General features: G+C 46.3%; 4 protein-coding genes across 4 annotated transcripts; 1 reads left to right on the top strand and 3 right to left on the bottom strand.

Annotated features, from left to right (window-relative positions):
• Positions 1 to 660: 660 nt before the first annotated feature.
• On the bottom strand, positions 661 to 1,947 carry NECHADRAFT_89196 (uncharacterized protein; the record flags this gene model as incomplete). The annotated part of the gene is made up of 2 exons (XM_003039008.1): positions 661 to 1,598; positions 1,749 to 1,947. 2 exons carry the CDS (start codon positions 1,945 to 1,947, stop codon positions 661 to 663), a joined length of 1,137 nt encoding a protein of 378 aa, XP_003039054.1.
• Positions 1,948 to 12,570: 10,623 nt separating this feature from the next.
• NECHADRAFT_56169 (uncharacterized protein) lies at positions 12,571 to 12,735 on the bottom strand (the record flags this gene model as incomplete). The annotated part of the gene is made up of 1 exon (XM_003039007.1): positions 12,571 to 12,735. One exon carries the CDS (start codon positions 12,733 to 12,735, stop codon positions 12,571 to 12,573), a length of 165 nt encoding a protein of 54 aa, XP_003039053.1.
• A 1,349-nt stretch (positions 12,736 to 14,084) lies between these two features.
• Positions 14,085 to 14,480, top strand: NECHADRAFT_56170 (uncharacterized protein; the record flags this gene model as incomplete). Its single annotated transcript, XM_003039009.1, has 1 exon — positions 14,085 to 14,480. A coding segment is annotated over one exon (396 nt), but the record flags the coding sequence as incomplete, so codon positions are not given.
• Positions 14,481 to 15,551: 1,071 nt separating this feature from the next.
• Positions 15,552 to 16,569, bottom strand: NECHADRAFT_89195 (uncharacterized protein; the record flags this gene model as incomplete). The annotated part of the gene is made up of 3 exons (XM_003039006.1): positions 15,552 to 15,612; positions 15,733 to 15,786; positions 16,313 to 16,569. 3 exons carry the CDS (start codon positions 16,567 to 16,569, stop codon positions 15,552 to 15,554), a joined length of 372 nt encoding a protein of 123 aa, XP_003039052.1.
• Positions 16,570 to 24,951: the final 8,382 nt, after the last annotated feature.

The following is a 24,951-nucleotide window of genomic DNA, read 5'->3' as shown; positions in this document are numbered from 1 at the left end:
TCGGAAGGCAAGGGAAAAAAGAAGAGGTCCGAGAGGGTCGCCTTGCCTTACGCCCTTAGCCGAGGCTATAGCTGACCCATCTTCCGTGACTAAGATAGAAGGGTCATTATAGGCCCAAGCTGCTGCCTTATAGAAGGTAGGGGCATATATAGCTACTGAAGCAGCTATAGAAGCCCTATCTACTGAGTTGAAGGCATTAGCGAGGTCGATAGAGGCTAGCTGCTGGAAATTAGCCTCATTTGGGCCTATAATAGCCTCATAGAGGAGGAAAATAGCGGGTTCAACCCCGCCTGGGCTATTCACACCTAGCTGGAAGGGTAGGAGCATATTCGGTCGATAGGAGGTCATCAGGATCGCCTTCATAGCTACCCTATAGATAAGGTCTCCTATAGCTATAGGCCTAACCCCTCCATCGGGCTTTTCAAGCCCTATTAGGCGGCTAGCGCATAATAAGTGGGCTCCGGGGGCCGTGCCTTGGCGAATCATATCAGCTAGCAGCCTTAGAAAAGCTATCACAGGGGAATCTTTCCTAGTTACTAGGTCCAAAAGGGGCCTAGTCCAGCCACTAAGGCCCGGGGCCTTTTCCTTGCCTATAGAGGCTATAGCTGCTATAATTGTCTCTGATGTGATTGGTTGGCCGGCCCTAGGGCGGGTCTTCCCTTAGAAGGGGTCTTTTGAGCCGATAGGGTGCTTTTCTAGCAGCCTAGCCCTATTTTCCGTTGAATTAGGCGCTATAGGGGTCGGGTCAATAAGAGCCCTAGCAGCCCGGCCTAGGTAGCCTCTCTCTAGTAGCCTAGCTGCCTTCTGAGCCGGGCTAGGGGCTATAGAGGGTCTAGCTGCCTTAGGGGGCTGCTCAAGGGACTGTAGGCTCTCTAGGGTAGGAAGGTTAGAAGGGAATAGTCGAAGGAGGCTAGCTAGGCCTCCTTTTTGTAACCCTAACCCTAGTAGCCTAGGTAAAATAAGGAAATGTAATAGGGCCTTTTCAGTAGGCCTCTTTAAAAAGGCAGCTGCAGCTTTATGGGCTGCAGCTGTGAAAATAGCAGCCTGCCTTGCGTGTAGCCTTTTCTCAGGTATAGGGATCTTTGCAAAGGCTAATAGCTTCTGCATAGATGCCTTGGCTAGGATTGGGGCTATAGCTTGGTTATGTAGCTGCTCTAGGGTAGGCCCCTCTAGGGTAGGCTCCTTGGGCTCGGGCTCTAGGGTAAGCTCCCTAGGCTCGGGTTCTAAGGTAAGCTCCCTAGGCTCGGGCTCTAAGGTAAGCTCCCTGGGCTCCCTAGGCTCCCTAGTCTCTAGCTCTAGGGTAGGCTCCTCTAGGGGCCCTAGAGGCTCTAGGGTATATTCTTCTAGAGGCTCTAGGGTAGGTCCCTGACTAGAGGGCCTGTGGCTAGGCGTGCTAGGGCAAGAGGAGCTAGAGCTAAGGGACCTAGGGCTAGAGGGTCTTCCCCTTTCCTCATAGCTAGAAAAAGACCTATAGCTTTCCCTTGAGCTTGGTCGGTCTAGGGTAGGCTCCTCTAGGGTAGGGCTAGGCTGTAGCTGCCTTTGCCGCCTTGTAGGTCTTTGTAGCTGTGGAGAGGGGGTCCTTGCTAGCCTCTTTCTTCCTATAAGGCCTCTATAGCTAACTAAGCCCGGGCTAGCCTGATTAGGACTAGTAGGGCTAATAGAAGAAGCTAAAGAGGCCCTAGAGGCACTAGTGGCCCTAGTAGCTATATAGGTCCTTGGCCTAGGTAAGGTAGAAATATAGGCTTTACCTTCTATGCCGTGGATCTTAGCACTGTGGGTCTTGATGCCGTGAGACCCCCGGCAGGCTGTGCCGCAATAAGGGCAGCTGACTAAGCCAAGGGGCTGTAGCTGCCGGTCTGTATAGGTCTCGGCAGGGTGTTTTTTGCGTATATGCTCTAGGAGGTCTCTATAGCTGCCTTTGCAGGTTGGGCAACGCTGCGAGGGCATTTTGCTATAGGGTAGGTAGGGTATACGGTAGCTAGGTAGCTATAGGTATAGGGTAGCTATAGGTATAGGGTAGCTAAAAGGAAATAAGGTAATTAAAAGAAAATAAGATAGCTAAAAAGAATAGCTATAAGGTAGCTAAGATAAGGCTTAGAGGCTAAGCATAAGGTTAAAGCTAAGTATAAAAAGCTAGGTAGAAATAAAAGAGACTTATATAACCCTAGGGTTATTCTAGAAGATTCTAACCTAAGCCTAGCATAACCTTGAGCTAATGCCTGACCCAAAGCCTGACCCTAACCCTGACCCAATGTGTGACCCTGACCCTGACCCTAACCTCTATAGAAGACCTTAGAATCTCTATAGAAGCCCGAAGGGCTTCTATCTATAGCTGACCCAATGCCTGACCCTAACCCTGACCCAATGTGTGACCCTGACCCTGACCCTAACCTCTATAGAAGACCTTAGAATCTCTATAGAAGCCCGAAGGGCTTCTATCTATAGCTGACCCAAAGCCTGACCCTAACCCTGACCCAATGCCTGACCCTAACCTCTATAGAAAGCTCTAGAATCTCTATAGAAGCCCAGAGGGCTTCTATCTATAGCTGACCCAAAGCCTGACCCTAACCCTGACCCAATGCCTGACCCTAACCATGACCCTAACCTCTATAGAAGACCTTAGAATCTCTATAGAAGCCCGAAGGGCTTCTATCTATAGCTGACCCAATGCCTGACCCTAACCCTGACCCAATGCCTGACCCTAACCATGACCCTAACCTCTATAGAAGACCTTAGAATCTCTATAGAAGCCCGAAGGGCTTCTATCTATAGCTGACCCAATGCCTGACCCTAACCCTGACCCAATGCCTGACCCTAACCATGACCCTAACCTCTATAGAAGACCTTAGAATCTCTATAGAAGCCCGAAGGGCTTCTATCTATAGCTGACCCAATGCCTGACCCTAACCCTGACCCAATGCCTGACCCTAACCATGACCCTAACCTCTATAGAAGACCTTAGAATCTCTATAGAAGCCCGAAGGGCTTCTATCTATAGCTGACCCAATGCCTGACCCTAACCCTGACCCAATGCCTGACCCTAACCATGACCCTAACCTCTATAGAAGACCTTAGAATCTCTATAGAAGCCCGAAGGGCTTCTATCTATAGCTGACCCAATGCCTGACCCTAACCCTGACCCAATGCCTGACCCTAACCATGACCCTAACCTCTATAGAAGACCTTAGAATCTCTATAGAAGCCCGAAGGGCTTCTATCTATAGCTGACCCAATGCCTGACCCTAACCCTGACCCAATGCCTGACCCTAACTATGACCCTAACCTCTATAGAAGACCTTAGAATCTCTATAGAAGCCCGAAGGGCTTCTATCTATAGCTGACCCAATGCCTGACCCTAACCATGACCCTAACCTCTATAGAAGACCTTAGAATCTCTAAAGGAACCTCTAGAACCTCTAAAGGAACCTCTAGAACCTCTAAAGGAACCTCTAGAACCTCTAAAGGAACCTCTAGAACCTCTAAAGGAACCTCTAAAGGAACCTCTAGAACCTCTAAAGGAACCTCTAGAGGGATAGGGTGATACATTGGGTATCAATGTTGGTTGTAGGGCCAGGGCTGAGGCCGTCGTGAAAGTCTTAGTGAAAATTCAAGCGTCGGCCAAAGAGCACGATTAAAACTCTTAAAAATTCCACCACCACTAATAAGCAAGTAAAAACCAGACCAAAGGATAAGGAAAAGTAATACTAATCGGATTATCAGTAAAAAGAATATAGTTATCTCTATTTGGGCCTTTTTTTGCTACTTTTATTGCGTATTTAATAGTCGATTCTAGTTCGAGGCTAAACCCGACTAAATACTACTTATGAAATACCGTTATACCCTTATTAGTGGCTTTTAGCGGCGGCCAATGTGATTGCGTCTAAACGCGGACGGTACTCCACTCTTGACGACCAACCCTAAAGGCGAGACGGGCGCGGTCGTGAAGTCCAGGGTTAGGAGCAAAGTCGTCTCTGAACGATCAGGGTCGGGTACGACACTGCGAAGAATGGCTCCTCCACTTGACTATTCGACGGATATACGAGGACTTTCACGCCATAGCGACCCCTCCGTTTACTCGGCGTTAGAATGCATTTTAATCATTAATTAAAGGCGCAAAATCTGGGGTTAATAATAATAGCAGGTTGGCCTAAGCCTCCTGGAGGGTACCTGTTCCTAAAGAAGAGACTACCTAATAGAATTGCATCTTAGGCGTTATAATATCCCTGCCAGTTTCTGCGGACTAATACGATAAAGTCTTAGGCGTTATAATATCCCTATTAGGATATATCATTATATATCCCCCGATATACTATTATTAGGTTAGATCTCAGACGGAAAGACATAGCGACTTATTATCATCCTCACATCCATCCTAACATCTCATCCACGGATTAATCTATTAACGTCTAGGTTATAATAAAGAATGCTATCTCTAATTATATATAATGTTTATAACTAAATTTTCCGTATCTATAAAGTATCACAATAATATCACCACCATCACCTGAACGACAATATCGCCTTACTACCCTATGTCTATGTTCTTCTAGGCCTTCGCCGACTAAAGCTATTCCAAGAGAACTATACTAAAATCCGCAAGAACGATTAACCCGGCCTCTATCCGTATTTCGGATTCTATAACCGCCACCGCCTATCCTTTCCCCTACCGAGGAAACAAACCCTAGTCATCACCAATCACCTCATAAGCTAGTTACGCCCCCTCATAAAATATAGGGGGTTTAGAGAATAAGAAAAAGAAAGAAAATATAAGGCAGAAAGGTTAGCGAGAAGCAATCACGGTTTATATCAAAAGAAATAAATAAACAAACAAATAAACTAATAAATAAGAACCAGTAGTAGCAGCAAGGTCCATAATATGCTAGGGAACTTATTTCTCTCGCATCATCACAAATAATAGCTCCCCGTGCACTCTCGGCTTAGGAGAGAAGAGATCGCACGCGCGAGCGTATAAGACAACACCGCCTCCGAAACCTTCAATAAAACTAAGCATAATATATTCAAGAATATTCCCATAACCCAAATACTCGTCTAGTAGACAACCCCCTATTATTAACACCCAGCTTATACGCTACCATTATAGGTATAATACCCTTAGCTTAGACTCGGCTACTAAAGCCATACTTCTTTCTAATTTCCCCTTTTCCTAATTTATTTATGTTCTCTCTATTCTCTCTGTGAAGAGGCGATCTAACGCTTTGATCTATCGCCCCAGATCAGCCGGATGCCGCGAACTAAGACAATACTACCCTAGACCCGACCGACGAACAACCACTATCCACCATCACTATTACCCATCGAGGAAGCCAAAGCCCAGGAATTATCATCGCTAATCGACCCACCTCGATCATTCACGAACCGGTAGCTATAGCGAACGAACCGGATCTATGACCGGAAGTGTCCGCGGGACCACAAGTACCAACACCGCCGATTAATAAGTAAATATATCCCGACTCCAACCATATCGCGGCGCCGTATCCTATAGCCATAAACCAGTCGAGCGCCGCCGGATAAGACGAAGGGGAAGAGATCTCTATAATCGGAATTCTAAATTTAGATTCATCTTTATCAAATAATAAGCAACTAGGCCTTAGACCTGGCCGTCCCCGGTTAGACCCCGATATATCACCGCGTGGGCGAACGCGTCTCCATGTCCAACGACACCGCGACCAGCAGCACCTTACAAGGGTACAACAGATTATTCATTAGGCTGCGGTCACCTAGGAGCTACTACCTACCGTCGAATTCTCCGCCTTAACCTTACGTAATAATTCGACCTTATTATCATCTCTGCCCGCCTAAATCCCGTCTTAGTCGGGTCCCGAGCTTAAGTTTAAGGAAGTATCTCTTCCCTTATCGTCCATGGCTTCCCCCGTTTATAATATTAAGGGTAGCCATAGTAATAACACTAAGAGCTCCTCGCCCGATACCAATGCCGTATTGCTACCGACGGCCTTAGCACCATTATTATCTCCTGGCCTTCCTCGGCAAGATAATAGTTAGTTATTATCTCGGCCGAGAAGTTCTACTTCGTTAATATCGGACTCGCCGGACTACTTCATCCCATCAGCCTCGCCTTCCCTTAGGCCTAAGAATTATCATCTAATCCTTAGCGGCTTTCTCCAAGCGATCCACGACTAGGATACTACTGGTGGCCCCGATTTTCTATGCGCGCAGGGCGATTTATATAATCGCGTCCTTCGCACATTCTTTAGCCGCCAATACGAATATAAGTCATTATCATATCATCATCACCCGACCCGACCCTCTTGAGTTATAGAGGTACTTATATTATATGCTCAAACTAGGCCCGAATTCACGCGAGCTCGCTAAATCCAAATATACCGATACTCTTTAGGAAAGAATTAAACGTCTCGGCCACTCTCTTCCTCCCTTGCCGGCCGTCTTCGCGGAGCATAACAACGCCTGCGACCCTCGTGCCTCTTTCCCCCATTAGCAAAGCTTTCTCTCTGCCTAACCCCCTGAGCCGCTCTCTTTCCGCAAGACATAGGCCTCCCTCCCACATAATTCGGTGACTATCACGCGCCAGTGGGATATTAATAGCATCTAGTTTAGGGCCAAGAGTTTATCCGCCATTTAAGCCCCTAACCAGTTTTAACTTTCTTTCTTCCCGCCTCATAAGAATAATATCTCCACCAACCAAGTCATCCAGCCCCACGGCCTTAATCTAGCACATACTCGGCACACTTATATCGGCACTTTTACCACCGCCGCCGTCCGCTTCTCCGTCTTCCTCTTCTTCCCTCATAGAGCCCATTCACAGATACGGGCTTCCGCAAATAGTCTCTCTCTCGCACGATTTAGAGACCTCTATAACGAGATCATCCTCCCAGCCATTTACGAAACGGTTCCCGACCACGCCTAGCAGGAAATCCCCAGCTCATATAACCTTATCTACGCAAAGTCTCGCGCGTACTAGGAAAAGCCGGGTGCTAGCCGATAGAGTGCTAAAGATAAGACCTAAGCCTTTCGCCTAGCATATAATATCCCCGCTAGCGCTCTTCCGCGTTTCTAGGCGTCGATCATAGAGAAAGCGAACTTATATCGGGTCTAGACATAGCGAGGGGAAGATATTACTTACTTCTAGAACCCTCGCTTGCTTTTCTAATCTTATGACTTAAAGAACGTATTTACGCGGCCGAGCCTCTATGAAAGCTTAGCTCTATTTTGAGATATAATCTTAGCTAGTCTCGACCCAAACTAGCTCGATATGCGCTCCTACTGGCTTAATGTGGGGATGCGGGACTATATTGCTAGACTACTATCGTCACCCGACGCTTAGGGCAGTACTAAACCTTAGATATTACTCTAGAAAAGCGACTGCTGCCGTCATCTTCATAAGAGCCTCTAAGATCTAGTCCTAGAAGCCCCTCTTGACGCTAAATACTACCGTTCTTTCCTCCTCTGCGATGCAGGGACCTACTATGCTAAGGCGAGGCCAAGCCGGGCATTAAACCTAGGCCACCTGGATACTAGATCACCCGGTATCATCCGTATTAAGGCATATAACTGCAGTAAGGACCTCTTTGGGGTCATGTTTAGTAATTACTAGCTCTTTAGCTTAGGCTATTTCCCTCTCCTTGCCTTTGATGAAGGCATATTAAAAGACCTTGCGGGCATAGACCAAAATCGCCAATAAGCCTTTATGCCTTAGCTTAGCTGCTCTTACCTTTTGTATGCCTAGGATATTAATAAGCGGCATCTAAGGGCTATCTTATCTCTGCGCCGGCACCTAAACTTTGGCATCCGGAAGGAGGTCACATTTCGGCTCGATATTATTCTCGCTATGTGGGCCGATGGCGTATTGGAACCTAGTAGAAGTCCTTATACCGGGCCGATATCCTAGGACGTTCCCCTCAGTGATCATAGTGATAGTAATGCTAGAGCCAGCGGGATATATTGCCCCTTTTGGGTTATTCCGACCGAAGTTATGACCTCTTTCGTGTCTATATAAGCTACTCGCTTAATCCTTCCACTCGACCATATCTTCCAGGAGGTAATAAGGAAAGAAGGCGAGCAGCCATTATTATCCTCCTCCTCCTCTTCGACCGACCATATCCGGCAGATACTTAGGTTCTATACTACTTAGCTTTTCTGTCGCCTCCTTATCTATGCACTTGACGATGAGGAGGAGGGGCTGAATTTCGATAATTAGATTTGGCGATTAGACTAGACGGCGCGGGCTCGTGGCCGTAGTAGGGGCTCTATTAAGAAGCGGCTAGGTCTCGGTCTAGGCCGCCCCATTAAAGAATCCGGTATACTCTAGATCCCTTATGGCCATATGGATTAGCAGCGGGGCCATATCTCGCTCGAGGTACTAGTCGATCTCTATATGCCTCGGAGCCCACTCTAGGCGAAGCTAGCATACTAGCCCAACGTTTAAGCTCTCACTACTACCTAGGTCACCGTCGAGCTTCTATTTTAACAATTAGTTCGCGACGCTTGAGGAGCATATAATCAAGGGCATAGTGAGGAAGCCGAGGAGCTAGCTGGCCGGGCTATCGTCCTTACTATCGAGGAGACCGCCCGAGCCTACCATCAACACTTCCTTGCCAAGATCGAGTCGTACTAGGACAAAGTACGAGGTGACTATAGGCGCCAAAACTTACCAGTTCTTACTCGGCTACGGCAAGCCCAGGTAGAATCTACGGCCAAGGCCAGCCGTATTCCCACAGCCCAGACGATTCACGGCATTTACACGGAGGCATAGGCTAAGTACGGTAAAGCTATGCTATTATCATCATCTAATATCGATCCCTCGTCAGGGGATACTTTGCCCGACGAGCTACCTTATTAGATAGCCACGCGTCGGCGCCTACTACCTAAGAATAGCTAATCTGGCTTTCTATTTAGTTAACTATTCGGCCACTCTAAGCCGCCAGCCTAGGATCGACTATATTTCCTCTAAGTCTACCGAGCATTTAAGGACATATGGCAACGTATCTGCGCGTCGGCAGGCCCATTTAATAGCCGCTTTAGCGTATAAATCGGCCGTTATATCCAGATTGCTTTCAATAGTGACCCCACCAAAGAGGTCGGCATAAGCCATAGCCCGGGCACCTAGCATTATGGCAAGCCATCCTTCTTCCGGATCTAGTACTAGGCTCCTTACTTCTCGCCTCCTCGGGGAGATAAAGATACCTTCTTATCGTCTATATATCGCCGCGATGATTACCCCGAGGGTCTATCCCCTGATATAACTCCGATGATTCTATCACCTCGGGACTTTCAGGGCTTTAAAAGGGCAGCCTAGATACGCTAGGTAGAGATTATAGGGGATAATAATATCGAATGTCTACGCTCTACCGGTCATCATAATACTATTCGACGCCATTGCCGGCGGGCATTACTATACGTGACCTATATGGCTGGCCCGTCCTGGGGTAGGGACGGGGATATAAACTTTATATAGCCGTGGTCTCTTAAGAAACTAGACGTTTATAAGCAGCATAATTATAAAGAGGAGGACATTTTCTAGGTCCCTATGAAGGAGACGCATATCTCGAGGCGGATCTTCGAATCTATAGTGAGCCAACCGACTATCCTCCTGCTAACCCGGGATAACCTTATTGGCTTACTTAACGCCATATAGTCAGTACCTAGTCATTCGCCTAGGTTCGTAGCACGCCTGCGGTGGACGAGGCGTCGGCTTAATAATAGCAATAATTAATATGACCTACGTAGCCACCTAGAGGTTAAGATATAGGAAATAGAGCCCTCCGCACAAAGTTAAACTCTCCTAGAATGGTTCTTAAATTAGGCTGAGCCTCCGCAGTGGGATATTAGCCCTGTAGATAATAATGATGATAATAATATCTCTGGTAATGTAACTGATGATGAAGAGGAGATGGACGATATAACGGAAGAAGATAATAGATCTTAATTGGATGGAAGTAATAACCTTAACTAGGGAGAATAGCGATACCGGAGAGCCATAGTAGCCTAAATAATAAATATGCGATATCTTTAGAAATGCTCTAGGTCATATTTTAACTATTTTTAATCCTAGTAGAAGAAAATTATATCTATTATTGAGAGGTAATTAGCGTAAAGTAAGGCTTATAACCAATGCTACGTTTAGAACTCTCCTACTTAAGTTAGTCTAGTAACCTTCTCTTTATATTAGGATTAGATAATAATATATCGCTCTTTTAAGATAATAAAGGATACCGCGAACTCTTCGATTATAAGGTTTCGAATCGTAATAATATCTTCTATCTATAGGTCTCGTCTAGAACGATGGATGAAAAGGATGCTCCCTAAGAGACTAATAACTCTAGTAACTCGGTAAATAAACCCATTATCCGTCCTTAATAAAGGTCTATTTACTAATAGTTTAGGTATTATGGCTAAGCGGAAGGCGAGGAGTCGTGGTTTTAATAATATTTATTAAAGGTAAACCGGGTAGGTTTAATAGTAATAATGTAAGTAAACCTAGTCTCCCCTTCGAACTTGTCCAGCGTAAGAGTCCTAAAACCGCATTGGGCCTATAGGTGATGGACCTCTAGACCTCTAAACCTAGGGGTAAGTATCTATGCGCACTAGTCCTCCTAATGAGGCTTTCTATATTTCTCTTTCACCCCTAGGTTTAACTATCCGTGCGTTCTACTCTATTATTATCTTTTTCTTAGAGGTTAAGATATAGTCTAGCGAGTAGACGACCGTGGCGGCGATAATGATAATAATAGCGCGGTATATATGCGGTTAAGCGGTTAATGATTTGAGGATATAGTATAGGTATAGAACTATCTCGAGTAAGCTATGCATATAATGCCTAGGGTTTTATTTGTAACTCCTACCTAGATAAATATGATCGGGGATATTATTAGATAAATAAAAAAAATATATAAATTATCGCTTAAGTTATATATAAATTAGATAGTAGAGGGGGAATAAAAAGTAAATACTACGAGAAGGTAGGGCAATTAACCCCCCTTTTCCTACTACTTAATTTCCTACTACTTAATATTTCTTTATCTCTATATCTATACTAGTCTAGCTAAATATAAATATTAAAGAATATAATCGAAGAATAATATATTATTCTCATCCTATACCGACCTTTTCCCTCTATAATAGCAGATAATAATATTCACGAGTCTATCCCCGCGTCTATCTTCCTACTACCTTTCCCTAGGAAGGGGAGACTAATAAAGAGACGGCGGCAGAACACGCCGTCTAATACGCAGAGTGACCGATACCTATTCATAGATTAGTCCTTATTACCTTCCCGGCCGCTAAGGCAATAGCAAGGGACTAATTAACCCCGCGAGAGTAGGGATATATTATATCAAGTCCTTATACCGGCCACTAGGACCTAGGATAATGCCCGGCCGGGGATAAGGCTATTCTAGCCTAGCCTCATCCGTGCCGAGGTCGCAAAAGCAACAGAATCCTTCCCACTCGAGCGAGATCAGGGTGCATATATAGCCAAGTACCCGCTGATTTATTGGGTGCGTAACCTCATTCGCGCCCGCGGAGGCCGTGTGCGGTGTACACTTTATGCTTTCTATGAATGGGGCCCGATTGTGGAGACATACAAGCTCAAACGCTGCTCATACCGGACAGAGGCCGAGGAAGTGTAGCCTTAGCTTAAGATATTTCGATATTATTAGGCACGTAGTGGTGGCCTAGGAGCGCGGTATAGCCATTATCGATTCCCAACGTTGCTATATTAGCGGATAGTATACCGTGAAGAGATAGATCTAAAATATAGCAATGAAAAGGAGGCATAAGAGGAGCATGACGTATAGTATCGTGAGGCGTAATGTGCTTGGGTTAAGACGATGTAGCGGTTTATCACGGCATGCATGGTGGTGCATAGTAGGGTTATAGGTACTAGTGTAAGCCGATTGGGAGGTATAGTGCTGGAGATGATGGGCTAGTAGGACTAGAGCGGGTTGGAGGAGAAGGGGCTAGAGCATATTCGGATATAGCTGGAGGAGATGGACGAAATTAGGGGTTTGCGATGCCTACGACTCCTAAAGTTATTCTAGTTTCTAGCAGAGGGGGCATATTCTAGGCAATTAGATGATGACTAATTTCCGGGGTATGGGATTTGTTTGTCTTCTTGTTATTATTCCTGTGGTCTATGATAAGATTAATATAAGTTTCCGGGATAGAACTCGGAAAAAGCCTAACTAGAGGGCTATATATATAGCTAAGTTAGTATACAGCTCGATAAATAAATAAAATAAACTAGTAAAGGCCATTGGGGACTATTAGGTCGTTAGAAACGCTCTGAAAGATGAGTAAAATAGATATATTGTAAAGTAATGCTTCGATATATAGGATAATCAATTATCTGAAATATATCGACAGGTATGGCTCGGACTTGATCCTATCATAAAACTGCATAAGTAGGTCATATACTATCTCGGGCACTTCTCGGAGTAGCTCCCTTATACACTCTTTATCTAATAGTTTTCTTTATATAAATAAAACATTAACAATAGCCTTTCGCATATCTTAGATATCTGCTATAGTAGAGGTATATGCTTCCCGTGCAGCTTCGACTAGATACCTAGATTTCTAGCGCAATCGGACTATAGCCTTAAATTTCTTTAGAGATAGTACTTTAAGAGGTAGTATATCGTATTTCTCTGCGAGCGCGAATACTCTGACGTGAATAATTAGGTGGGAATCGTCCGAGGCAGCGTCGTCCGCATCCGACTCATTAGCGTCTTCTTTATACATCACGTCTGCTTCGTCATCTATGCTAGGTGTGGATCGTGGAACTTTATAGTCGGATCAGTAGAAGTATTAAATAACGCAATCGACTAACCGAGGATCATCATCCAGGAAGTTAAAAGATACCATAGTAATATCGTCCTTAGTGAAGTTATTCGGCTTGATCTAGCTTGTGTTTATAGTGTCGAAAGTATACTTTTTAGATATGACTAGAGACTAGAGACACACGATAGCGCGGTATGCTTAATAATTCTTTTCAGTCGAGATAAGTATCATATCCGAGTAGATGCCGGATTTCCATAGCCTGATCAACCGGTAAGAATGCGCTCTGAGAGCAATAACTCGGGCCCTAACTTACGTCTCGAGTAACCCCGTGGTTTTCTCTACGACGGAGTCGCGTTAGTCAGGAGGTGCAGGCATCTTCTATAGCTCTTATTATTTCGCTGGTTGTAGAAAGAGCTCTGGGAAGACAGACTAGGCAGCGATACTTAACTCGAATACGCCTCGCTTCAGTAGATATTATAGGATTTGGACGAGCTTAGAGCGGGGGAGACCAGAGACACTCAGATTATTGTTCTTAATAACTTCCTTAATCGGTCTCTTCTTGCGTAGGGCGGCGTTCTTATGCTTACTAAAGACTCGCCTATAAGAGGGAGAGCAATAGATAGATCTCTGATCTGCCTTAGTGGGCTATATATACGGGAGGCAAATAGCTCATGCTACGTTGAGTGCGTAGCAAGAGGCTTAATTCATTGATATATATAGAACCATTTGCTAGATTGGAGCTTAGGCGTGGCACCGTTGACCTAGAGTATATATGTAAGGTAAGAGGGAACCGACCCTAACGCGACTGCGGTTGTGGTTATCGCGCGGGGCCCGAAGCGAAAACTCAGGCACCAAGGCAGCTTTGCAGCAAAAGTCGCAGGCTAGTGCCTCCTTAGCCCCGCACGCACCCGGTATACTATGATCTCTTCAAACATGCAAAGACATGCCTAGCGTTTTCTGTATCTCTTTTGGCGTGACTAGAATAAATGCCGGGCTATAATACGTGGACTATCTACTGGTCAGGTGCCATTACATCCGTCGTTGATACCCTATAGTCTTTGAGATCGACTCTATACCCCTACTCGAGGATACCCGCTATGGGTCTCCCCCCACACGTACACTGCGAATCATGAACCTCTAAGTTGGCGAAAGACCGAAAATTCGACCCTAGTTTACGGTATAGAGATAATATAAAGCTAGATGATGTAGAGGTTAGCAGTTATGATGAGGAATAGACGTACGTGGCGTATGACGAGGACCGTCTTTGTCCATACTGCGACTGGCTAGCACCGCATATAGACTATATAGTGATTGTAGTCGATGGGGCGTGTGAGGGGAATGGTATGACTGGAGCTAGGGCAGCGGCCGGAGTATTCGTCGGCAAAACATCCCAGTACAACAAGAGCGTTCTCTTAGCCGAGCCGAACGCAACAAACCAGGTTGCAGAGTTACGGGCTAGGATCCTTACGCTTCGCCAGGTAATAGATATACAGAGCCAGTGTTTTAGAGAGGAACAGCTTCGGATGGTTGTCATTAAATCCGATTCGGAGTATTTGGTCAAGGGGATAACTAAGCGGGTATTTAAGTGGGAGAATAACGGCTACCGAATATACAAGGGAACGCCGGTAAAGAACTGGGAGCTTTTTAAGAAGTTAGACGGATTAATTAGAAACTTAAATAAGCTTAACGTCGAGGTTTTATTCTAGCATGTACCTCGGAGTCGGAATATAGAGGCGGATAAATTAGCTAGCAGGGCACTGCGAAGCTAATAGTATATTACTTTAATTACGATACTGAAATAAGTAAATATAAGTAGAAGCTTAAGTAAGCGGGATTAATTAATTAATGGCTGGATAATAGCGTGCTAGGTGTCGGAGCTTATATAAAGGCGCTTTGTATAAGATGGTCTCGGAACTTTATAGTTGTTCTGGGCTATAACCTATCTCCAGTCTAGTAAGTAAGTAGTTGGGGGGGAAAGGGCCAAGTCCGGTTCGAATAACACAAATTTGGCCATAATAGACAAACAAGAGTGAGTTCTTACGGAGTTCTATATCGCCGACTTATTACGGCTTGTCTGCCGCGCCGCCCGAGTTTCCTAGGGAGCGAAAAAGAAGGTTTATGTCCGAGTCTTGCCTCTTCCCCTATGGCCGTCAAGGATTACTACTATTCTGCCGAGTGGTCTTCCTAAACCTACGAGAAACCTCCTCTTCGGCATTTCTCTCTTACTTTGCCTCCTTTGCTTATGCCTTTGTAAGGACGTAACCCTGGTGGATCAATTCCCAGGAGGAGATTGCGCCCTCTTCCTCCTCCCCCTCCTCTCGTGGTTGCTTAGGATTTATGGCCAGAAATGCCGGCCATGTAACCTCTTTGAACTCCTCGGCCGTTAGTAAGCTAGGAAGGGTGCTGGATTGCTATTGATTCTGGCGTCTGCCTTTCTGCTGTGTCGATGACTGTGAAGATAGCGATGAGCTGGACTTTGTGGGGGTTTAAGCGCTTGGTGGCGGTAATGGTTGCTAATCCTTATAAAAGTCGAAGGAGAAGCTAGGCCTAACCCTCTCTTCCAGCTACTGAACCTTAGACTAACCGCGGCATATCTGGCCAGAGACCTGCTTTAAGCCGGATTTAAACTCCCCTTATCGCGAAGAAGGCACTAGGATGCTTAATACACCCGACACGTGTGCAGCGACCGACTTAACCGCAGCCGCCCGGTTCTTTTCTTGCCTATCGGGGAGCACCTTTAGCAAGGCACTGCGGACATACATCTCCTAAAGAGGGTTCTAGGTGCCGAGGTGACCCAGGACTTCGTCGAGCTCGCCGCCATGCGTGATGTGGGTGGGCCTAAAGATATGCTCAGCAAGTGCTTCACCAAAGATGATAAGGCCGGCGACGACTCTTATCTGCTTGGCAGCTAGCGAGTTAGAAGCCGGTAGTGGGACTCGCTACTTGCTTAATACCTACACCCGGAGCTCCTTCCAGCGGGAGTAGTCGGCAAAACAAGCATTATCGAGGTTACTATATAAGAAAGTCTCTATATATTTGAGAGCAAGGTCGAAGAAATTAGCCAATAAGGTCCGGCTGCATTATAATATCAATCATTAGACCTAGATCATAACGAAATAGAAGGAGGGAATCAGCCGTTAGCATATATATCTCAATCTCTTTCTCTTTAAGATTCTCCAGTTCAACGACAAAGGAGCAAATCACTTTAAAATTATCCCAAACCTAGCCTAATTCCGTAGTCTTAGACTTTAGCTGCTTTTATATAGATTTTAGTTCCCCTTCAAGTCTTTCTTTCGCTTTCTAGGCATTCTCTAAGTCAGCCGCTCTCGCCTTCTCTTTATTATCCAGATCGATAGCCCGGGACTCCCAAGTTTTAGATATCTCCGTCACCGTTTTCACATCCTCCTCTATATTTCGAACTTAATCCCTAAGCGCCTGCGAGGCTTGTCTTTCGTCTTTTAGCTGCTTTACAGCATTATCTCTAGCGCGGTCGACCTCTTTCAGTTTATCATACTCGGATTGCTATTTACTATCTGACCTTGTGAGTGCTTTGATATTCTGCTCGTAAGCAGTTTGGAGCTCATTGAGATTCTTCTTAAGGCTTATGTTCTCCTGGCATATTCCTTTGAGGCGTTTAAACTCGTCACCGGCATAGTACTCTTCGACAAACGAGAAGAAGCTATCAATAGGGTCCTCCGAACCTTTAGGGGGAGGCGATATATTATTGGGTTTCGGTGGTGATTTATCGGCTACTAATAGCATAGACATAGATATTGGGGGCTTTTTCGTTGTCATTATATCGTATAGTATAAAGTGTCGATAGAAGTCGCGAATATTAAGAGTAAGGGGATGAATTAAGTTAGTGAATAAGGGGGAGGGTTTTAGGCAGCAAAAAAGGCGACTATATAATAATTTATACATTTAAGTACGCCTGCCAACTAGCTATATATAAGTGGGTTCATATCGTACGTATAATCATCTATATTCTGCAAAATAATTAGTCAGATAGACAGTTCGTAGCCTTATTTCACGGAGCGTATTGGTATAGCCCGAAGTTAAGAAGATAAACCGGGGGTTAAGTATTAGAGAGGGTAGATGGGGATTTACGCTGGTTAGCTATGGCAGGTTAGGATAATAGTGCAGGGGGGGTTAAGAAAAACCAACTAGGCGCTCGTCAGTGCGCGAGATTTTATCTTCTAGGCGCATCATTATATAGCTTATAGGGTAGATTTTCAGAGGCGGAATTTAGAAGAAATATTAATTAATTCGCCTATGGAAAAGGTAATATGGTCGATAAATAAGTAGCCCTACGAACACGCTATGCTAACCGGACCTAGAAAACGGGTATCTATGTGCAGGGTAGGCGGGCTAGTCTGGCGACAACGGCGGCTAATTGCCCAGCGGATTAAACTTTTAAGCCTTATATTTCCTCCTATAGTTCTATTCTACAATGCTAGGAGAATTCGCGCCCTAGGGGACTCTGCCTCTATATAATAATCCATTACTCTTATATAGGGCGGGTAGGGTAAGAATCAATAATTTTGGATACCGCGCCTAAAACCTTCTTTCTTAAGTCATTCTACTAGCCTATTCTCCACATCGGGGTTAGATACATCCTCCTTCAACATAAACGGCACCGCAAATTCTTCGATTAAGTTATAGAGCGCGTCAACGTCTTTAATCTGCAGATCCCGCTTAGACCTGCGGACGAAAAGGGTGCTACTAAGACACAGATAACGCCGGTAACTTAGCAAACGAACCTATTCCCCGTTCTTAATAGATATTGTCGTCAGGAGGAGCTCGGCTAGAGGGTTCTTTAGGTTATCAGACGGCGGGCCATTATCCTCTTTGCAAAGGCCACCATTATATGCCTTTGTAACTAGTTCTAGGCCAAAGAGTAAAGGGATGTCGCATAGATTGTCGCCCTCGAGGTTAAATAGAGGGTGCGTCTTGGGCATAGCCACCTCGACCATCTGTGGCTCGTGCCGAGTAGCCTAGTCACGGCGGCAGTTAATTCGGACACCAATGACCTTTAAGGACCTATCGGCCAGCACGCGCTTGGATAGATAGTCGTGTTGACCAGGTTCATCGATCATGCTGCCGATCGTATCTCTATAGTAACCTAGGTAGTCGATGGCATCACGGTAGGCAGTGAGGGTGATATCGGTGGAATAGCGTGGTTCAAAGTCGGTGCCCGCTCTTATGACTACAATAACTGGGCCTTTCCAGATAAACTCGCCCTAAGTATCGCCTACTAGGGTTAGGATTATACTATGGATGGCTTAATTGGTTATGATGTTGCGGGGAGGGATATCTGGATCCAGGAACCATATATGTAGGGTATCCTGGTTGTTTTCTCTCCCACGAAGGACATTGCGCCTGACTTAGCGTAGGCCACGACCGATATAGTCATTGCCGGGGATATACAAGAGGTAATTAAGAACTAGGTGGAAGTAGTCCCTAACCTCGTATTCGTCCTTTTTGGAATCCACCTAGACGAGGGACGGCCGCTTCTTAGTTATGGGAAAGAGAATGGCGAGGTAGTGGTTAGGGGAAGGGCGAGTGGCAAAGTTATGTTGAGCATATGCGGCGAACTTGCGGCAAAGAAGCCGATGGGTTCGCTAGTCGGTTTACTGATACTCTAGAGAGCAGTAGGCGGCTAAAAGGCAAACAGCATAGCGGCGAGTATTAGGGGAAGCGCAGATTATGCAAAGAACGGGAGGAACTATTTTGGACGAAAGAGACGGTCGATTAAGGCCGTTAGTATAGGTCGGGAAAAGGCAGAAGTTTGTTTGGTGAGAGGGTTGGGTGGATATTAGTTTACTTATATGAGGTTGGATTTTCAGGGGGTTAGTGGGCGGTGGCTTGAACTTACCGGGATTTCCGTTAGCAGGAAGGGGGGATTGAAACGGAATCAAATGCGGGCGGCAGCTAGAGCTGGAGTTAGTAATTCCCCCCCACTAATATGCCGTGTTCTAATAAGAAGAGCCGAAACATGAGATGCGATGATGGCCGAATTCTATCGCTAATCCTTAATAATAGTATATAAATTGAATAATTGGCGATAAATGGCCGGTCGTGGTAAGCGTAGCTAGTAGTCGAGACCGGGGGATTAATAAGCTAGTAGAAATTTTAGAGTGCTGGTGGATTTAGTGACGGCAGGGGGTTAGGGAGCAGGGGGTAAGAATAGGGGTTTAGCGGGAGATAAAGCTAGAGTGGCCCCCTAGATTTTAAGGGCAGTAATTTCTCTACTTTCAAAGTACATAGCGCTAAATTGGGGCGACAATAGGCGACGATAGGCGACGACCAATGACCAATAACCGGCTCCGACGATAGACGACGAACAATCAATATATCCGATAATAACGATAACGATAGCTCTAACGACGATTTAATCGATTTGATAGCGATGAATAAATAAATAAATGAATAAATTTAGAAGGAAGGTGCCGATACTGTAGAATCTAAGTAGATGAGCGAGAGGGGGAGAGAGTAGGAAAGAAGTCTATTTTGGGACTCTTTTTATAGGGTGACTGGAAATGTCATATGGGTCGCCGTCTGGTCGTTTCTTTGCTTTATCTGCCGATAGCTTCCGGGTTAGTCCCTCTTAGCCTTTCTTTCTCTCCTTATCTACTGGGTCTACTTTCTGGCTCTCTGTGTTGGTTTCTTCCATTACTGGCTAGTTTAGTGGGCTGGCTAGGTGGGGAGGTTTTCTGGTCCTACGTCTATGTCGGCTCGTTGGGTCTTTCTCTTTATATGTTTCCTTTGGCTCTCGAAGCTAGTGGTGGGACGAAAGGGAGAGGTATTAGGGCTGGGTACGTTATAGAGGCGAGTTAGAAGGGTAGGAGTTAGGTTAAGAAGGGTATAGAGGGTTGGGCTTTTTAAGGTAACCGAGTAGTTACTATCACGGTTTCCGGTTACGGTTTCCGGTTCCAGGTTCTGGATAGAGTTTTCAGGCTACTATTTCTGGTTCCTGGGTCTGGATAGAGTTTTCCGGTTCCTGGTTCCGGATAGAGTTTGCCGGTTTCTGGTTCTTGGCTCCGGTTAGAGTTTCCCGGCTATGGTTTCTGGTTGGTAGTTGGTAGTGGTTGTTTTCCGGTTGCCGTTTCTGGTTCTTAGTTCCTGGTTCCTGGTTCCTAGTTTCCGGTTAAGTTTTTTGCTTGGCACGGTTTGCTGCCTAGTCGGTTTTTGTTTTGTCCTGGCGCGTTTATAGGGGGGTTCCCAGGGCCTAGGTGGCGGTTAAGGGTTTGGTTGGTTGGTTTCTTGGACTTGCCCTAAGCCAACCCTTGACGGTTACCCCGTAACCCTAAGCCAACCCTTGGCCGTTACCCGTAACCCTAACCCGAACCTAAACCTAAGGTTTTCGTTTGACTTGGGAAGTTAAGAGGGTTGCGGGTGGTTGTGAGGGTTGGTTTGAGGGGACCAAGGTGTTGTTTACTGGTAACCCTAACCCTGAGGTGAGGGTTAGGAAGGACTAACCTCTGACGTCCGGGGAGGGTGACGCGGAGCGTTGTTGGAGGTAGAAGGGGTAGAAAAGGGAGGTGGTGGTAGAGGTGCTGGCAGGACACAGTGTGAACACAGTCCTAACCCTAACCCTCGCACTGTCCCCCAGGGTGGGGTTAGAACAGAGTAACTATTAACTATCTAAGCTATTTTGCCCTAGGGGTTTCTTCTAGCTAAGATATAGCTTATAGATAAAAGAGGGGAGATTTTTCTAAGAAATAATAAAAGAAAAAGCATAAGAGATATAACTAGGAAAGAGGTATAGCTAAGAGAGAGATATAGCTAGGAAAAAGAGATATAACTAAAAGAGAGAGGTATAGCTAGGAAATAGAGATATAACTAAAAGAGAGAAGTATAGCTAGGAAATAGAGATATAACTAAAAGAGAGAGGTATAGCTAATAAGAAAAAGGCAAAGAGATAAGAGATAAGAGATAAAAGGTAAAGGATAAAGAAAAGCCTTAAGAAGCCCTAGGGGTATTCCAGATCGACCTAGCTAGGTTACTAGGGGTATCTCGGGCTATAGAAGCCGCAGAGGTCGCCCTAGTCCTCATCAGGGCAAGGCTAATAGAGGAATCTAGCTGGTTAGCCGCAAGGGGGCCAATAAGGTCCTGGAGCTTCTGATAGGTCTTAGCTGTCTCTAGGTCCATAAGGCCGCCTGCTGAGATAATAAGAGGCTGAAAAAAGGCCCCGAGAGACCTATATTTTCTGCGTTTTTCTTCGGCAGCCTCTCTTAAGGTGCTATAAGGGTCTTCTTTAGCAGAATCCTTTGAAATAGCTACGATTTGAATATCATAGTAATAGCAGCTATTTCCTAGGTTAACTACAAAGTCGGCCCTTAGGCTACCTTCTGGGTGGACTAGGGGTTCTTTTTCGACCTCTAGGGTAGGCTGGCTACTTAGGGCTCTCACAAAGGCCCTAGTTATAGCGTCATGCCTTGCAATCCACCTTCTATTAGCACCCTTGCAGGTATCCTGATGGCCTAAGGCAGCTATAGCTCCACAAGAGCTACAGGGTAAGCTGATAGGCTTGATTGGGTAGAAAAGCCGGCTTCGGAGGGCTTCAGTGACCTCAGAGTCTGTAAAAGATAGGGCTTTTTGGGTAGGTAAGACTCCGAGCCACTTACGGCCGAGATAGCTAGCATTTTCTAGCCTAGCATGCCTATAGCTAGCGGGGAGGTCCTCTAAGAAGCCTGCTAGCCTAGCCTTATTAGCTTCCTTTAGCACCTGTTGGGCTGTTTTCCCTAGTCTAGGCTGGCCTTGGTTAGGCTGGCTTTGGTCTAGGGTAGGCTGGGCTAGGGGCTTCCGGATGAGGCCTAGGGTAGGCTGCGAGGCCTCCCTAGCTGCTAGGAATAGCTCGTGGGCTAGGTCCTTGTGTAAGGGTATTCCTAGGCCTCCCTCTCTGACTGGAAGGGCTATAAGGCTTGAATTAGGCTCTTTAGGGCTCTCACTAGGGCTTCTAGCCACTAGGGCTATAATAGCCTCTCTTATAAGGGTATTAGCCTCTTCCCAAAGGTCTTTTAGCCCGGTTGGGTCTAGCTGCCTCTGGAGGTGCCTTAGAAGAAGCTGGATACTGCCTCTAAGAAGAAGCAAAGAGTGCTGCTTTGGAAGGTCTTGCAGGGCCTCTAGGGCTTCCTGTAGGGTAGCTAGCTTTTCTTGCAAGAAGGTTCTTTTAGGCCGGATAGGGCCGATATAAGTACCTAAGGCTTTTAAGCCTTCTAGCTTAAGGTCCTCTATAGCCTTTTCCTTGCTTTTAGCTAGGTTAAGGCTAAAAGGGGAGCCTTTTAAGACCTCCTTAGCTGCCTCTAAGGTGCCTTGCGGAGCCTTATTAAGTATATAGAGGTCATCTAGGTAAGCTACTAAGGTTGCCCTAGGTAGCTTCCTAGCTAGGGCCTCTAGGGTAGGTCGAAAGGCAAGGGAAAAAAGAAGAGGTCCGAGAGGGTCACCTTGCCTTACGCCCTTGGCCGAGGCTATAGCTGACCCATCTTCCATAACTAAGATAGAAGGGTCATTATAGGCCCAAGCTGCTGCCTTATAGAAGGTAGGGGCAAAAGTAGCTACAGAAGCAGCTATAGAAGCCCTATCTACTGAGTTAAAGGCATTAGCAAGGTCTATAGAGGCTAGCTGCTGAAAATTAGCCTCATTTAAGCCTATAATAGCCTCATAGAGGAGGAAAATAGCGGGTTCAACCCCGCCTGGGCTATTCACGCCTAGCTGGAAGGGTAAGAGCATATTCGGCCGATAGGAGGTCATTAGGATCGCCTTCATAGCTACCCTATAGATAAGATCTCCTATAGCTATAGGTCTAACCCCTCCATCGGGCTTTTCAAGCCCTATAAGGCGGCTAGCGCATAATAGGTGGGCTCCAGGGGCCGTGCCTTGGCGAATCATATCAGCTAGCAGCCTTAGGAAAGCTATCACAGGGGAATCTTTCCTAGTTACTAGGTCTAGAAGAGGCCTAGTCCAGCCACTAAGGCCCGGGGCCTTTTCCTTGCCTATAGAGGCTATAGCTGCTATAATAGTCTCTGACGTGATTGGTTGGCCGGCCCTTGGGCGGGTCTTGCCTTGGAAGGGGTCTTTTGATCCAATAGGGTGCTTTTCTAGCAGCCTAGCCCTATTTTCTACTGAATTAGGTGCTATAGGGGTCGGATCAATAAGAGCCCTAGCAGCCCGGCCTAGGTAGCCTCTCTCTAGTAGCTTAGCTGCCCTTTGGGCCGGGCTAGGAGCTATAGAGGGTCTAGCTGCCTTGGGGGGCTCAGGGGGCTGCTGGAGGGACTCTAGGCTCTCTAGGGTAGGTAGGTTAGAAGGGAAAGACCTAAGAAGGGTAGCTAGGCCTCCTTTTTGTAACCCTAACCCTAGTAGCCTAGGCAAGATAAGGAAATATAAGAGGGCCTTTTCAGTAGGCCTCTTTAGAAAGGCAGCTGCAGCTTTATGGGCTGTAGCTGTGAAAATAGCAGCCTGCCTTGCATGTAGCCTTTTTTCCGGTATAGGGATCCTTGCAAAGGCTAATAGCTTCTGCATAGAAGCCTTGGCTAGGATTGGGGCTATAGCTTGGTTGTGTAGCTGCTCTAGGGTAGGCCCCTCTAGGGTAGGCTCCTTGGGCTCGGGCTCTAGGGTAAGCTCCCTAGGCTCGGGCTCTAAGGTAAGCTCCCTGGGCTCCCTAGGCTCCCTAGTCTCTAGCTCTAGGGTAGGCTCCTCTAGGGGCCCTAGAGGCTCTAGGGTATATTCTTCTAGAGGCTCTAGGGTAGGTCCCTGACTAGAGGGCCTGTGGCTAGGCGTGCTAGGGCAAGAGGAGCTAGAGCTAAGGGACCTAGGGCTAGAGGGTCTTCCCCTTTCCTCATAGCTAGAAAAAGACCTATAGCTTTCCCTTGAGGCCGGTCGGTCTAGGGTAGGCTCCTCTAGGGTAGAGTTAGGCTGTAGCTGCCTTTGCCGCCTAGTAGGTCTTTGTAGCTGTGGAGAAGGGGTCCTTGCTAGTCTCTTTCTTCCTATAAGGCCTCTATAGCTAACTAAGCCCGGGCTAGCCTGATTAGGACTAGTGGGGCTAAGGGAAGAAGCTAAAGAGGCCCTAGAGGTATTAGTGGCCCTAGTAGCTATATAGGTCCTTGGCCTAGGTAAGGTAGAAATATGGGCTTTACCTTCTATGCCGTGGATCTTAGCACTATGGGTCTTGATGCCGTGACTTCCGCGGCAGGCTGTGCCGCAATAAGGGCAGCTGACTAAGCCAAGGGGCTGTAGCTGTTGGTTGGTATAGGCCTCGGCCGGGTGTTTTTTGCGTATATGCTCTAGGGTATCTCTATAGCTGCCTTGGCAGGTAGGGCATACCTGCGAGGGCATTTTACTATAGGGTAGCTAGAGGTATAGGGTAGGTATAGGGTAGCCGAGGTATAGGGTAGGTATAAGGTAACTAGAGGTATAAGGTAGCTATAAGAAAGAAGATAATAAAGAGAAAATAGCTATAAGGTAGCTAAGATAAGGCTTAGAAACTAAGCATAAGGGTAAGAGTTAAGGTTATAAGAAGCTTAGAGAATAAGGTCTTTAGAGATACTTATATAACCCTAGGGTTATTCTAGAAGCTTCTACCTTAACCTAAGTCTAACCCTAAGCCTAACCCAAAGCCTGACCCTAACCCTGACCCAATGTGTGACCCTAACCCCTATAGAAGGCTCTAGAATCTCTATAGAAGCCCGAAGGGCTTCTATCTATAGCTGACCCAAAGCCTGACCCTAACCCTGACCCAATGCCTGACCCTAACCATGACCCTAACCTCTATAGAAGACCTTAGAATCTCTATAGAAGCCCGAAGGGCTTCTATCTATAGCTGACCCAAAGCCTGACCCTAACCCTGACCCAATGCCTGACCCTAACCATGACCCTAACCTCTATAGAAGACCTTAGAATCTCTATAGAAGCCCGAAGGGCTTCTATCTATAGCTGACCCAATGCCTGACCCTAACCTCTAGAACCTCTAACGGAACCTCTAAAGGAACCTCTAGGGGGATAGGGTGAGGGATAGGGTGAAGGATAGGGTGAGGCATCGGGTTAGGGTCAGGGTTAGGGTTAGGGTTAGGGTTAGGGTTAGGGTTAGGGTTAGGGTTAGGGTTAGGGTTAGGGTTAGGGTTAGGGTTAGGGTTAGGGTTAGGGTTAGGGTTAGGGTTAGGGTTAGGGTTAGGGTTAGGG

This window comes from Fusarium vanettenii, assembly GCF_000151355.1.
Source record: "Fusarium vanettenii 77-13-4 unplaced genomic scaffold NECHAsca_215_unmapped, whole genome shotgun sequence".
Taxonomy (NCBI): domain Eukaryota; kingdom Fungi; phylum Ascomycota; class Sordariomycetes; order Hypocreales; family Nectriaceae; genus Fusarium; species Fusarium vanettenii.
Note: the sequence above shows the minus strand (reverse complement) of the source record. Positions and strands in the feature narration are given on the sequence as shown.